Genomic DNA, 14028 nt, shown 5'->3' with positions numbered 1-14028 from the left:
TGCTCTATTTTTTTCCAGTATTGGAAAAAATACAGACTTCTAAACTTAGAATAATAGAGGACTTTGTTTACTAGTGCTGTCCAGGAAGTTCAGGGGCATCACAGACATGACACCAGTTCATCAAGTAATTAACATGTTGTTGACAACCAGCGGAATTTCCTGTGTGTGCTCTGGACTGGTGTATATGCATGTTATATCTTTGCAAATCCAAGCATGCAAGCATGTTTGTATATTTGTGCAGTTGGGAAGAGGATTACACAGAAAGATAGTCAGATAGAAAGTCACCGTGGGACTTCTGCTCACATACTGAGCTTTGAACGACAAAGACATTTTGAACTTTGAACTTTATCTAGAGGATTTTCTTTGTCGTCTTACTAAAACAGATAAAATCAAAGAGTAAGAGGAGGAAAGTAAAGTTTATGTAACGTTCATGCAGGTAAACATAAAAGCTAAATTAGTAGAATAAATAATAATATCCATGCCTCCCCAGTTGCCGTGCGTCACTGATAAAAACAAAGTTGCTAAACAAAAAGTACCAAAATACTGAACCGAGCTTTTCTTTCAATGCATTCCCGGAACCCCCAAGCACCCTTGGATAGCAGATCGCCATAAGTGCTTATTATAAATTCATCTAGTCAGGCTGAGGGGGTTGTTAGATATAAATAGACTGACAGCACAGCGAAACAAAAAGAACAGAGGGAGACTCAGTTTGGTGAAAGCACAGAAAATTTCATACTCAAAGTGGAAAGCCTTTTTTTTAATCAGAAATTTATACAAAAATGAGCACAAAAGGATATTAAAGTGCACTTATGCAACTGCCAACTCATGTATACAAACAAAAGTAAACCCAGAAACCGCTTGTGCAGCCTACGCTGTCAGTTCTGTGTGAAAGAATTAACGTCTTGTGTTATGCAGATTGAAGCTGTTACTTCTCTGTCTGATTTTGTGCAAATAAATCAGTTTCCGTCCATTAATAATGCTTAATCTGTTTCTACCCTGTTTTTCTGGATGACAGGACATCTCTGGTGTTTTAGGCGAGGGGAGCGAGTATGGCGACAGTGGGATTGATGGCGTTGCCCCTGAGATAGATGGAGAAGGAGAACTGCTCTCCCGGCGGTGTAAGGCCATGTCTGCCTCTTTTTCAGTGTACTCAGCTACAGAGGGCAGTTTTTTTAATGGCAGCGACAGTGGGAGCAGCAGTGCTGGAGGAGCTGACGGAAGAGGAGGCGAAGGAGGCAAGGGGGGAGTTTATGAAAATTTCCGGAAGGAGCTAGACAATCAAGCCTGGGTTAGTTACACTTTTCCTATGTTATTAAAATATAGGTAAATTCCGTGTATTTCTAATTCCTTAATCTTTTCTCGTCAGACAAATCGGGGCCGAGACTGCACAGAGGAGGCAGGCTCTGCTGTAAGTGATGAGCAGAGTAGCGGCACACTCAGTAGTATGTATCCGCCGGACACTCTGATTAGCTGTGCACACGGCACAGTCAGGAAAGCAGGGACTCTGGCTGTGAAGAACTTCCTGGTTCATAAGAAAAACAAGAAGGTGGAACCTGCAGCGAGACGCAAGTGGAAACAATACTGGGTTTCTCTGAAAGGTGTTGCACAGATTTTCAGCACTATTATGTTTAATGTTTGTGTTGGATTTTACCTGCGTGTGACTGATAGTTCACAAAAAAAGAAAGGCAGAAACTGTAAGGCAGCAGGGGTCCATCCAGCTTCAGTCAGAGTACTTTATGAATGCTTAACTAAGCACAATTGTTAGTCCGTAAAAATGCTTCTGCACCTTTACTCTTTTGGCTGCTGCCTTTAGGGGTCACCACACTGGATCATCTGCCTCCATCTTACTCTATTTCTAGCATCCTCCTCTGTCACGCAAACCAAGCATGTCCTTCTTCACTACATCCATGAACTTACTATGTGGTCTTCCTCTTTCCTTCCTGCCTGGCAGCTCCTTATTCAACATCATTTTTCCAAAATATCCTCTGCACATGGCCAAATCATCTCAGCCTTGCCTCCTGAACTTCATGTCCAAATCCAACCTGAGCTCTCCTGCTGATCTACTGATTTCTAATCTTTCTATTCTCTCTCCTTCCAGCAATAAAATCTTAGCATCTTCAACTCTGTCTCCTGTGTTTGTGTCTGTTCCACCGTCTCCAAACCATACATCATAGCAGGCCTCACTACTTTCCTGTAAACCTTCACTCTCAGTCTTGCTGCTATCCTTATCTCACACATTACCCTTGACATTTGTCTCCACCCACTCCACCCTATGTGCATTCCTTTCTTTAACACCTCTCTTGTGCCACATGTTTGAGTTGGCACAGATTTTAAGTTGAATGAACTTGTTGCCGCAATCCGACCGACACTAGGAGCTTCCTGGCTTGTGGCCTCTGTGGCTGGGTTTCAAATGCTTCTGCAACTAAGAAAATAATCTTAATCTCATTCAGATAACCAACCCAGAGCTGTTTAATCTTCCATACACTCTCTGCTGTTAGACTACATTCATATAAGCTTTAACACATTCCCTGCCCTTGGTTTTCACCTCTGCTGTCCTCTCTCACGCTCTTCAATGCATTTTCTCCCCTCAGCTTCATCACAATTTAATTTTACGGCAAAATCCATGCCTAATCCAATCCTGTTGAAATGCATAAGATAGAGCATCTCTTCTATGCATCATGCTAAAAATAAATCAGTCTTATCTTCATAATGTAATTTTATAGGTTTAGTTGTACTGATAATACAACAAAAATAGGTTCATGTATTAAACTATTACGTTTTATAATCGTTGTTTAAATAAAGTTCAGGAAAGGGAGGATGTTTAAATTGATTTAACGGTATTTATTATAACCTCTGTAAAAAAAAAACAAAAACAAAAAAACATATTTTTGTCTTTTTTTTAACTCCTTTCTTTTTGTGCGTTCTTCAAGGCTGCACCTTATTCCTGTATGAATACGATGGCCGTTCAGGTATCGACCACAACAGCGTTCACAAACACGCGCTGTGGGTGGAGAACAGCATTGTCCAAGCTGTACCTGAGCATCCCAAGAAAGACTTTGTCTTCTGTCTCAGCAACTCAGTGGGAGATGCTTTTCTCTTCCAGGTGAGAGAGGCACTGGAATTTAAAACATCGGCTACTCTTAAAGCTGAGTTGGCATGACAATATTTTATGCAAGTTAAAGTTAAATCAGGTTGGCATTCATGCATACAGGTTCAGTGTTTTTATATCCTGTCTTTGTTATTTGGTGCTACTGTACATACCAGCATCAAACATAAAGAGAAACGGGAAATTGGAAGCAATTCCTCTTGGGGATTTGCGTGTGGCACACCAATACATGTTCATCATGTGCTGGAGATAGGCGGCCCTGTGTCCTTGTGTTTATGTTTGACATGTTTAAAGGCCACGCTGTCACACCGTGACAGTGATCCACCAGACTGACCATTGTGTAATATTAAAATCTGTCTATTTATATTCATGACAGCTCTCCTCACTGACATTTAATTCATGAATGGGAAGAAAGTAATAAAATGATGATGAGATTATAATGACCATTTTCTCCCAGAGGCCGATATTGGAAGTCATGATTAAATTCTTTCAGCTGTCAGTTTCTTTATTTTATCTGCTCACTATCGTTACCCACTTTCTCATGGTCCCTTCCTTCTGTTCAGACATCAGGCCAAACAGAACTGGAAAACTGGATCACGGCGATCCACTCGGCGTGTGCTACTGCTCTTGCTCGGCAGCACCACAGGGAGGACACCGTGCGATTGCTGCGAACTGAAATCCGTAAGCTGGAGCAGAAGATTGATATGGATGAGAAAATGAAGAAAATGGGAGACATGCAGTTGTCCACTGTCACTGATGGCAAGAAGAGAAAGACCATACTTGAGCAGGTATGGGGTCAATCGGGTGGTCGTTTGGGGCTAAAAGTGGAGCTAAGTGTCAAGGATTCTGACATACTGAAAGCGGTCAAACAGATTAAAGCTGTACATGAGGTGGTGGAGCATTACAGAAACAACACCTATGAGACAAATGCCCTTTAATTCTGTCATATTATTGCAAATTAATAACACTTTATGCCCATAAAATGTGACTGTAGGGAGGTTTGTTATCTCATGGCTAAAAACCGTCCTCACCTCTTTATCTTCCAGTTAATTTGAATGAAAACACCTGAAGGCGGTTTATAGTTGCACATCATTGTGACTTAAACTGCACCAACGATCTCAGGCACTGAAATCATGGCACTAAATCATCTTTACAGCATGCCGTCATCCAGGCAAAAATGCTCTAAAGCAGCCTTTCCAACCAAAAATGGTTTCACTTATTCCAGCTGGAGCTCATTTAGAAACACATGCGAGTCCACTTGCACGCAGTGCATACAGACACATAGCACACAGGTAAACCTGGCTAATCTTTTTTTGATTCAAGAGGTCTTTTAAGAACATTGCAACTTTTTCAAATCTTTTCCAGAACCCGTTTTTGTTCAGTTTCAAAAGAACATTGATTTAGGCTTATTCCATGCAGGATGTCTGGAGTTGCTGGTGATGGTAGCCAGTACTGACTGGAAAATCTTTAAAAAGAAAAAAAGCCTAGAAGTGTGGTCATTAACAATAAGCCTCCTTGTCCTAGCAAGTCTTTGCAAGTCTATCTGTCTTTATACTGGTGTTGTTGCATAATGCTCTTTCTATTTCTTGTTATATGTAACATAAAAGGAACTAGAAAGCAGTTAATCCTCATCAAGTAAAAGAGCTGCAATTTAAAAGGAAGCACTTTGATTGCCTGCTGTAAAGACATAGTAACTGAAACTGTGGCATCAAAGAAGAAAACAAGCCTCAAGCAGGGTTTTTGTCATTGACTGACTTCTTTCAGTTGAGTCACGGAGCTGCCAATAAGGATATAGTTGTGGGAAAAAAAGAAAATGGGGATTAACCACATAGATAAAGAAAAATAAAAGATCAAAAAGTGGAAAGTGTGGAAATATAATGACATATAAAACAAAAGAATTGTTGCAATTATTTGTATGATAATTATATTTATTTATTTTATCTGTACATATTTATGTAAACTTTATAAATAAATCTGAGGAGAGGTGAGGGGAACAAACAAATGTGAAAAAACATTAAAACTTCTACTTCCGTAATTCTTTATATTTTTTGTTTGTGTTAATATTTTCACACTTCCACATAGGTGACCACGGGAACTAATGCAGCGTTAAGTCTAGTTTTGTGTTTCACTGTGAGTGTGTGTCCCTGTGTTTCACCTCCCACGGCCCACCCTGTGATACATTGCACATAGAACAGCAGGTCACCAACTGGTGGGGGCTGTGTTGGTGAGTAATACCTCTCCACAGGGGCTGCAGTACTCCCACATCTCACTTCTCCTGAAACAGCCGAATAACCACCTAACACAACGTCAGTTCTTTATCTTTTTATTTTTTGTTGTTGTTCTCATTAGAGAAAAAACTGAATAAATCTGGATCTCATCAGCAAAGTTTGTTTATATTGCATAATCACAAACGCATGACTTTAACTTTTTACTCTGTAATCTCTGCTGCTTATAGATCTTCTTGTGGGAGCAGAACTTGGAGAGATTTCACATAGATCTCTTCCGCTGCCGCTGCTACCTGGCGAGTCTGCAGGGCGGTGAACCTCCCAATCCCAAACGCCTCCTGGGCTTCGCGTCACGTCCCACAAAAGTTGCCATGGGACGACTGGGAATCTTCTCTGTTTCTTCCTTCCATGCACTGGTATGATTAGAAATGTTTAGTGCTGGTATCTGACTATTCACTCCAGGTGTTTCTCAGGTTGCGATTTTTCTAGTAAACTCGATCGGAGCTCATGAATCCAAACCTGAAAACTCAAACTCACGTGTCTCTACATGTTCCGTGTAGAGATTGCATGAGAGGTTTCCAACTGTCGACCCTCAATAACAGCCCAGCTTGAAGAGTGGGTGTGTTTATCTGCCTGTGAGTGCCTTGTCACATACGCCTACTGAAAGCAAGAATTTCTGCTTGCCTCACAAATGTTCAAAGAAATAGATACTGCCATATACCCCAAGGTTATGAAACAAACGAACAAACCAGGTATGCTGGTTTGATTCTCAGGCCCAAAGTTAGCACGAGCACTGTAAAGTGGAGTGAGTTTTTATCTGTAACACGCAATTAGCCCCAACATTAAAACTGGTGAACAAGCGAATTATAGCAATAATTTTCTTATTATAAAGATTTTGTTTAAGTGATGGAATTTAAGTAGATATAAGTAAGTACCAGCTCTCAAAGTTGATGTGTTGGTAGCATCAAAAATGTGAAATGAACACCTACATTATTTCTGCTTTCTGTCATAGTGATGCAGGCAAGTTTTTTATTCTAAGTGTGCAAAAACAGCTGTGACTCTTAAGCCTAACACTCAAGGCTAAGGTTACATAGACGGTTTACCTTAACAAGATGGGTAGAGATTCAGACTTGCATAGGAAACACACACCACATATTAAAATGTATCACATACACACTATCCTAAAAGCTTGAGAGAAAAGTGAAAGCAAAACATTTTACCTATAAATCCTCTCTGAAACCCAAGTTATTATCTCAGTGCTGCAGAATGTACAGAATGAAACCCAACCTGATGCGATTGTGTGTCATTGAGCTGTAAGCTCTGCGTAGTGTCATCGAAAGAAGAAAGAGTGAAAACGAAGAGCAAAACATGGAAAACATTTCTCTACAGAGCAGTTTTATACGAGCAAGCTAACGGATATGCCAAACATACACTAGCACGCACACACAACATCAAGCACTGACAGTGTTTTTTGTGATTGGTCGATCAATACAAACTCTTTTAGCACGCTAGCATCCCTGAGGCACTTTCCCACAAACAGGCTTAACACTCTCTGGCCCTTGCTCCCCCTCCTTTTACTGCCTACACCCTCACTTCCTTTGTTTGTGTCTCGTTCCTTCAGTGTCTTTTTCTCCTTATCTGCCATATTTTATACCGTCCTTTTTTTATGTCTCTCCTGTCCCTTTCTTATTCTTTTTACTCTATTTATTACCACATGCCTTCTAACTAATTTGAAATGTCATTATTGCATCGCTTAAATATGATAAATGGGGCATATTTATAAGGAGAATCACGTTTATAAATACATGTAGCGCAAAACTACTGAAATGAAATGAAATGCAATTAAAATAATTGTTCATGGCTACTAATTAATGAATTGCAAAAATATTCAAATGAACTCATTTGTCTTGCCTAAAGGGAAATATAATTGTTCTCTCTCTCAGCTCTGGTATTCAAAGTTTTTGGTCACTAAAGCAATATTTCTGTTTTTTCCTTCATTTACTTTCTACAGTAGATTCGGGCTGTAATAACAGTATAAAGGCCTCTCATGTGGGGAATGAGAAGATGAGTCTAAAAAGTGGTTTAAGATGTTATGTTTGAAGTGTACGTGTCTGATGTCTGATCAGCTCTATACTAGTGTAATGCATAGTTGCTCATACTATTTGAGTTCTGATTTAACCTGGAGAAGTCAAAAAACGGGAACGAAAAGTTTCGTCGTAGGTCACTGAAGGGGATTAGAGGTTGAAAGTATTCAGTAGCTGCTGCAAATGATTGCTTTTGTATGTCAAACTGTTTTCATTCAGGGTGCTAAAGGTGTCTGTTTCATTTCTGTTGTGTTTTCTGTAACTGTCACTGTCACAGGTGTCTGCCCGTACAGAGAGCAGCATGAGAAAGCGGAACCAACCTTTCCCTCGCACCTTCAGTAAACGTCGAAGCCGTTTCTCCTCACTCTGGGGTCTGGACACCGCATCTAGGAGAAAGAGCAAAGGACACCCTTCAATTGACCAGGTACGTTTGACTTTGAGTGACTTTGCAGTGCTTGATGTTTAATTGAAATCTGTAAAATTAGATTTTGGTGAATAAATACTACTGCAGCTAACTATCTGCGTTCAATAACCAATAAAAATATTGTGTGTTCGTAAGTTTATGCTTGAAACTGCTTCTTGGTGTCAAAGTAGTAACTATACTTATGTGTGTTTTAATTTTGCTTTGTGTTATTGCAGGTGTTTGCTGATGGGGCGGAGCCAGTGAGAAAGTCTTTGCAGAAGGTGTTTGAAGACTCCTCCAGTGAAAAATCTGTAAGCTTTCAACTCTGTTTATGTTTAAAAACCTACATTTAGATTAAATTTTGTTGTCGATGTAATATTTTATGTCTGCCCCCTTTTAACATTCCAGAAGATGAAGCAGTCTTGCTGTTTCTGCTGAACATTAAGTAATAGTGCAGCTGAACGTCTCCTCACTGGGTGAAATTAAGTGCTAAATACATATAATCCAGTATCAGCTTGTTCCCACTTCTGCTGTACAGTGCAATCGTTTCCCATCAAGAAATTAAAGGGAGTTGACAACTACATTGCACCATTTACAGTAATAACCTCCCTTAGGCTAAACATGAAGCTCCTCCTCCCTTTATTAGTTATTCACCACAAATCAGCAGAGTTCATGTGACTGTGGACTCATTTCTTCTCATTGTTTGCTTTTTGCATACACCAAGAGGAAAAATCACTGGAGCATCAGATGAATCTTTGTTCTTGTATAATGGGTAATGGGATTCTTAAGACCCCGAGGCCAGCTACATCACCAGATTTTCCACCTCCTTTCACTTAACTAAGATCCTTTTGGGGCTCTGGCTCTTTGCAGGGTGAGTTATCTAAGGGAAAGCACAAAATCCCTGCACCCTTCTGCACCATTGAGCATTTCTTTGAGGTCATTTTTAAAGCCCTTGCTTTGATATTTTCAGACGTTTGCTTCTCTCCTCGATGAAGAGTGATTGGAGACATTTGCAGACTCATAAAACTTTAAAAGCGGCAGAATATCTGTGACTCTCTCAGCGCCATTGGACAATGCTCAGGTTTATTTGTGTTGAATAAACAACCCTTGTCATCTTCTGCAGCAGTTTTTTAATATTCTGAGCAGTGTGGACAGAGTCCCTTTATTTAATTTGCTTCAGGCAATTCCATCTTTATCAGTATCAAAAAGGCTATCAACTAGAGGGATTTTCTGTCTGCTAATCCCACAGAGACAAATTTAATCTGATATGTTCACATCATTAGTGTTCTGACGTTTCAACAAATATGCAGACATTTGCTACCATAGGACTCGCTGGTTTCACACCATCTGTGTTCTCTTGTAACTGCTGTACTGACCACATTTGCACACAATTGCAAATAATTAGCTATATATCATAAGAAAGAAAAACATGTTTCCTAAGACAACCATATCAATGCAGTTTTCCAGTATGCGACGAATCTATATGAATTTTAAGGAAAAATGTCCAGTTGCACATAGGTTGTATAGGACAAGCCTGCTGGATCCATATTTTATGAGCACTGGTAAAAAGCACCAGAGATGAGGAGAAGAGAAAAGATAGGCTTTAGTCTGAACCACGCAGACAGAAGCTAAGTCTGCAGCAATAACCTGCTCTGGCAGTGCAGGCCCCTGGTGGCACAAAGAGAGATCAATTTTTTTTTCCACCCACGCCAGGCTTCAGCTGGCAGTGTATGGTATGACTGTAAAGAAAAGCATAAGATGTAACGTGCTGTAGTTGGCAGTGACAAAGATTTTCCTCATTGAGCATTTCCAGCAAGAATAGCTCCAAATGTTCACATCTGATTGACTTTCCCAGCTTTAATTTGCTGTTTGTTCTGGGGAATCCCTTTGTTAGCATAAGCTGGAAAGGAGAGTTTAGCAGGAATCTGAGAACCCCGCCGCCCCACACACACCATCACCACCCTCCAGCAGAGGCATCCTAGATAGGCCAGGAGGGGAGCCAGATGGTGCTGAGCAGGACTGGGAGTTCAGGGAGTTGGGGGAGGTACTACTTACAGGCCCCCCAGTCTGTTGTCTGTCTGAGATAATGTGTGCGCGTCTGTATTTTGTTTGCGCATGTGAATGTAGGCCTGTTTGTGTTTGTGAATATAAAAATGTGCTGTTGCATGTAGTTTACTGTGGCTGTTTCCCTCTTTGTTTCACTTTATCTCTACCACACAGATTTACACACAGACACACACACACGCGTACAGATACAGCCAAGTCGAAGTTCATTTCGACAGGGACCACCGGGCCTGATTGTTAACTGCCGGCAGATTGTATGGCGTGAATGAAAGATGGGGAGGAGAGAGCTGATGGAATGATGTACAGATAGGGGGAAAGGGCACCAGAAGGAGAGGCAGTGATTAATTGGAGGCTGGCGTGATAGAAGAATGAAAGAATAAATGTGGATGCTGTTACTCGATAGGTAGAGATATATTACAGATGGGGGGGAATAGAAGCCAGCAAGGCGGCTGACAAGGCTGCCAGATTGTTGGAGGTCAGACTGATGGGCCGAAAGGTTACAGATTATGCTTTAAAAACAGTAACACACCCATAAAAATGCAAGTGTAAGCTATATAACATGTGCTACATGCAATGCAAAAAGCATACTGCAGTACAAGTGTCATTACTGAATTACTGTTTGTGAGTTTCACGATTGCATTAAATCTGCCTTGTCTGTTTATGCTTTCTGCCACTGCAGCTGCTCAAAGATGCATAAACTTAAACTTGCTGAGTGTCTGTGTTTGTTTTTATTTTCAGAAGGAGAGAGAAGCTTCTGTGAAAAGTCTTCCTCAGCAAAATGTAGACAGTGATATTTGGGTTCCTGAGTACCTGAAACCCTCCTGGGTGTGTTTGCCAAACAACCAGCCCATCCTGGCCGTCATACAGCCCGGAGAGACAACACTGGAAGTCTTGAACACTGTCTGCAAGGTGGGCCATTAAAAACAGCATTGCAAATATTGCATTACCAGCGACTGCACATAAGAGAAATGCATTTTACACAGTGCACTGCATATAATCACTAATGTAACACTGATGTACCTTTTCTTTTTAAATTGACTGTTTGCAAAGTGACAGACTGCACAATGTTTCCTCTTTTTATTGCATACACAGTAGCACTTTATAATACTGCAAATTTTAGTATTGATCCAAAGTAAATACAGGTCCAGTATTGCCAATACCGATACAGACACCGATACTTTAAACCTGTAAAGGCAGCTGAGAGCATTATGTCATGATTCATGTGAAAACTCATCATTAATTAGCAAATTCTCAATGGATTTTATGATCACTAAATCATTTGTGATTTGGAGGTTTTGGAAGTGTGGCTGTCTGTCACCCACCTCCAATATGCAGCTTTATTACCTGCTAGCTTGCAGACGCAGAATGACACACACAGCATTCAAGCGGCTAGGAATACAATTAATTCTTCTCAACAGCTTTTTCAAAACACAGGCAATCCCCAAGGTATTAAGAAATTAGACACAGTCCTGTAGAGAGGTCAGAATACCATTAAGTTAAATGAGGAAAATGAAGATCAGCCATATTACTGTCAGCAGTCATTGTTGACAGCACATTGACGCACATTATCAGCGGTTCAGATACGGTCTTCTTCAATGTACATATATGAATTTGAGTATAACCGAGTTCTTTCAGTTCTACTTCTATGACAGTTCTCGCAGAGTCACAGATCTTTTAATAATGCTCTTAGCTTTCAGGATAAACTGTATATTGCTGTCATTCACAGTCCATCACTTGTTTTAACTTCATTACCTTTTCTCCTTAATTGGCTTCAGCAAGACACACATAATAGGCGTAATATTGCCTAATGACGCATATGTGCATGCAAGTCACAAACGTAACAGAGTGAAGCAGAGCATCCATCATCATCATCGTCCATGATTTTGGACCAGCATGTTAGACAGCATTCACCAGCACTATTATTAAAACTCAATATAGGGAATGTCTTTTTGAATAGAGTTCCAGTCATTTGTTGAACTGATGTCATAGTGGACTGAAATGTGAAGTATGCGGTGGCATAACATTTTAATGACACACTTGGTTTCTCTTTACCTTTCTCCTTATCGCCAGATCACCAGATATTTTAAAACTTAAACATGTACTCGCATGTACAAGTAATATGTTCTTGTTGCCCCCAGACCCATAAGATCGATCCCTCTGGCCACTACCTGCGTTTGAAGGTGCTGGTTGACAACCAAATACTTTATTATGTTCCCACATTTGAAGAGGACATCTCCGATCTGGTGAGGAAATACACACTAAGCCACATTAGATACATTTTTTTAAGTAATAACCAGGTGAATATCCTAGGTTTAAATATCCATATAAGTTAATCAAAGACATGCAGCACACATTATTATGCTGTTTGTGTGATTCTAAGATTACTGCAGTATGTTATTTGGATTTGCCATCTTCTTATTCATATTTTTATTGTCAGATATGGATGAACGCTTGTGCATTTTTTATGAGTTAGTTGCCGTTTTGATTTGCCGTGCATACAAAATCACCAGGATGGAAAAGAAGCACTATTGCATAAACTATAAATTATGCAAAGTAGCATTTCACGTCTATTGTGTGCACTACGAAGTCGCCGTTTGTGTTTGTGTGCGTCTATTTATCATAAGAACAGTCACACTCACTGAAAGTCCCCCCCACCACCACATTATTCATCTGCTGTAAACCCCAAAACAAATCCTCTTTTTGATTGCGCCTTGTAGGTGATACACTGAAATCTTTCTCAAAGCACAATCATTTTTATAACTTGCTCTTTTCCTCAAGAGCTCTTTTATCTTCCTGCTTTGATCAGTGACTCATTTCACCCGCTTTCATCCTTAGTCTATGATATTACGTTATTATTTCTCCTCAGTGAAGGCTACTACACACTGCGGACTTCTGTTCCTGTCTGTTGCTGCATACACACAGCTGTGTCCATGTTCTAGGCTTTTGTGAGCTCAGGGTCTTGTCTGAGCACCCACTCACTTCATAGCCCTGACCTGGATTTTGACCCCACAACCTTCAGATACAATTGCTTGGCTAAGGAGCCAGAATAATACATGAACCTGTTCATTTCTTATTAATAACAACAGCATGACCTTGACCTTATCTGTCCAACAACACTGCTACCCATCCATTTTCCCCTATATATAGATATATCTATCTCTATTTGTTTGTTTCTCCTTAATTACAATTATTTATTTATATATGTGCTGTTGTGTGTTTACAGCTCTACAAAGAGATTGAGATTTATCCCAAAAGTACCAAAGTCGTCCAGTTTGACAAAGCCGAGTTCTGCAACAACGGATATGGTATGCTTATTTCTGACAATAGCAGTCAGTTCTTGACACACCCATAAATTCTGTTTCAAATTGATTTTCTAATGGACTTCATCTAGTCATGCTTTGTTAATGAATAAAAGGGAATTACCCAAATGAAGGGCACACATGATATGGAGTGGATTTAATTGCTGTGGTTATACAGCAGTTTACGCTGTCAAATAGAAATATTTCAAAGACGACCGAAGGAATTAAATGAATTTCTCTGTGTCTAACTATCTATGTCTGCAGGTTTTTCTGTGGCAGTTTTAGAGGAGGATGGGGTGCAGCAGCTCCAAGTTACTGAAGTGAAAGCAGGAGGAATGGCTTCAGCGAAAGGTACACATTTTATGCATACGTTGACATGTGTAAAGGAGATTAACCCGCTACTGTAGCACACTTACAAGTGATGCTTATAGAGAACGCATTCACAGCCAAGAGATGCTAGAGTCAAGAAATAGGCCAAAGTGATGTTTTTATGCTTTTATTCTGAAAGCATGACGTTCCAAAACCTTTATCCATAAAATAAAAAACAAACAAACAAACCATAAAACAAGAACAAAGAGATTTTTATAATCTCATTCCTGAGAGCTAGAACAGAATTCTACTCTCTGCTTTGCACTGCTGGGTCTGGAGATCAACCCCCCCTTCACTGGTCCCTATCTTTTAACTGAGACAGTGACACTCTAATGGGTTTGAGAAACATATGGCTGCTTGGTAGATACAACACTAATGTATAGAAAATAACATGCCCCAAAACTAAGCCCCAGGGTCAGACCAAGGTTACTCAAGTGTGAGATTGTGCCCTCTAGTGTATTAGCAATCTGAAAGCTGC

The 14028-nt window shown here is 40.2% G+C and overlaps 1 protein-coding gene across 4 annotated transcripts in view; it reads left to right on the top strand.

Annotated features, from left to right (window-relative positions):
* The window catches only part of LOC146509929 (rho guanine nucleotide exchange factor TIAM1-like), a 52402-nt gene that overhangs the window by 17760 nt on the left and 20614 nt on the right, over nucleotides 1-14028 (top strand). For 3 of the 4 annotated variants that reach the window (XM_085174154.1, XM_085174153.1, XM_085174155.1), the window contains 11 exons: nucleotides 1016-1288; nucleotides 1367-1598; nucleotides 2931-3103; nucleotides 3670-3894; nucleotides 5562-5747; nucleotides 7693-7839; nucleotides 8055-8129; nucleotides 10621-10791; nucleotides 12021-12125; nucleotides 13106-13187; nucleotides 13446-13532. In XM_085174154.1, the coding sequence (XP_085030280.1) occupies nucleotides 1016-1288; nucleotides 1367-1598; nucleotides 2931-3103; nucleotides 3670-3894; nucleotides 5562-5747; nucleotides 7693-7839; nucleotides 8055-8129; nucleotides 10621-10791; nucleotides 12021-12125; nucleotides 13106-13187; nucleotides 13446-13532 (1756 nt within the window). The remainder of the gene's footprint in view (nucleotides 1-1015; nucleotides 1289-1366; nucleotides 1599-2930; nucleotides 3104-3669; nucleotides 3895-5561; nucleotides 5748-7692; nucleotides 7840-8054; nucleotides 8130-10620; nucleotides 10792-12020; nucleotides 12126-13105; nucleotides 13188-13445; nucleotides 13533-14028) is intronic. The other variant, XM_085174156.1, reaches the window with a different exon arrangement.

This window comes from Neolamprologus multifasciatus, chromosome 10 (assembly GCF_963576455.1).
Source record: "Neolamprologus multifasciatus chromosome 10, fNeoMul1.2, whole genome shotgun sequence".
Classification (NCBI taxonomy): domain Eukaryota; kingdom Metazoa; phylum Chordata; class Actinopteri; order Cichliformes; family Cichlidae; genus Neolamprologus; species Neolamprologus multifasciatus.
This window is presented reverse-complemented; position numbering and strand designations above follow the sequence as displayed.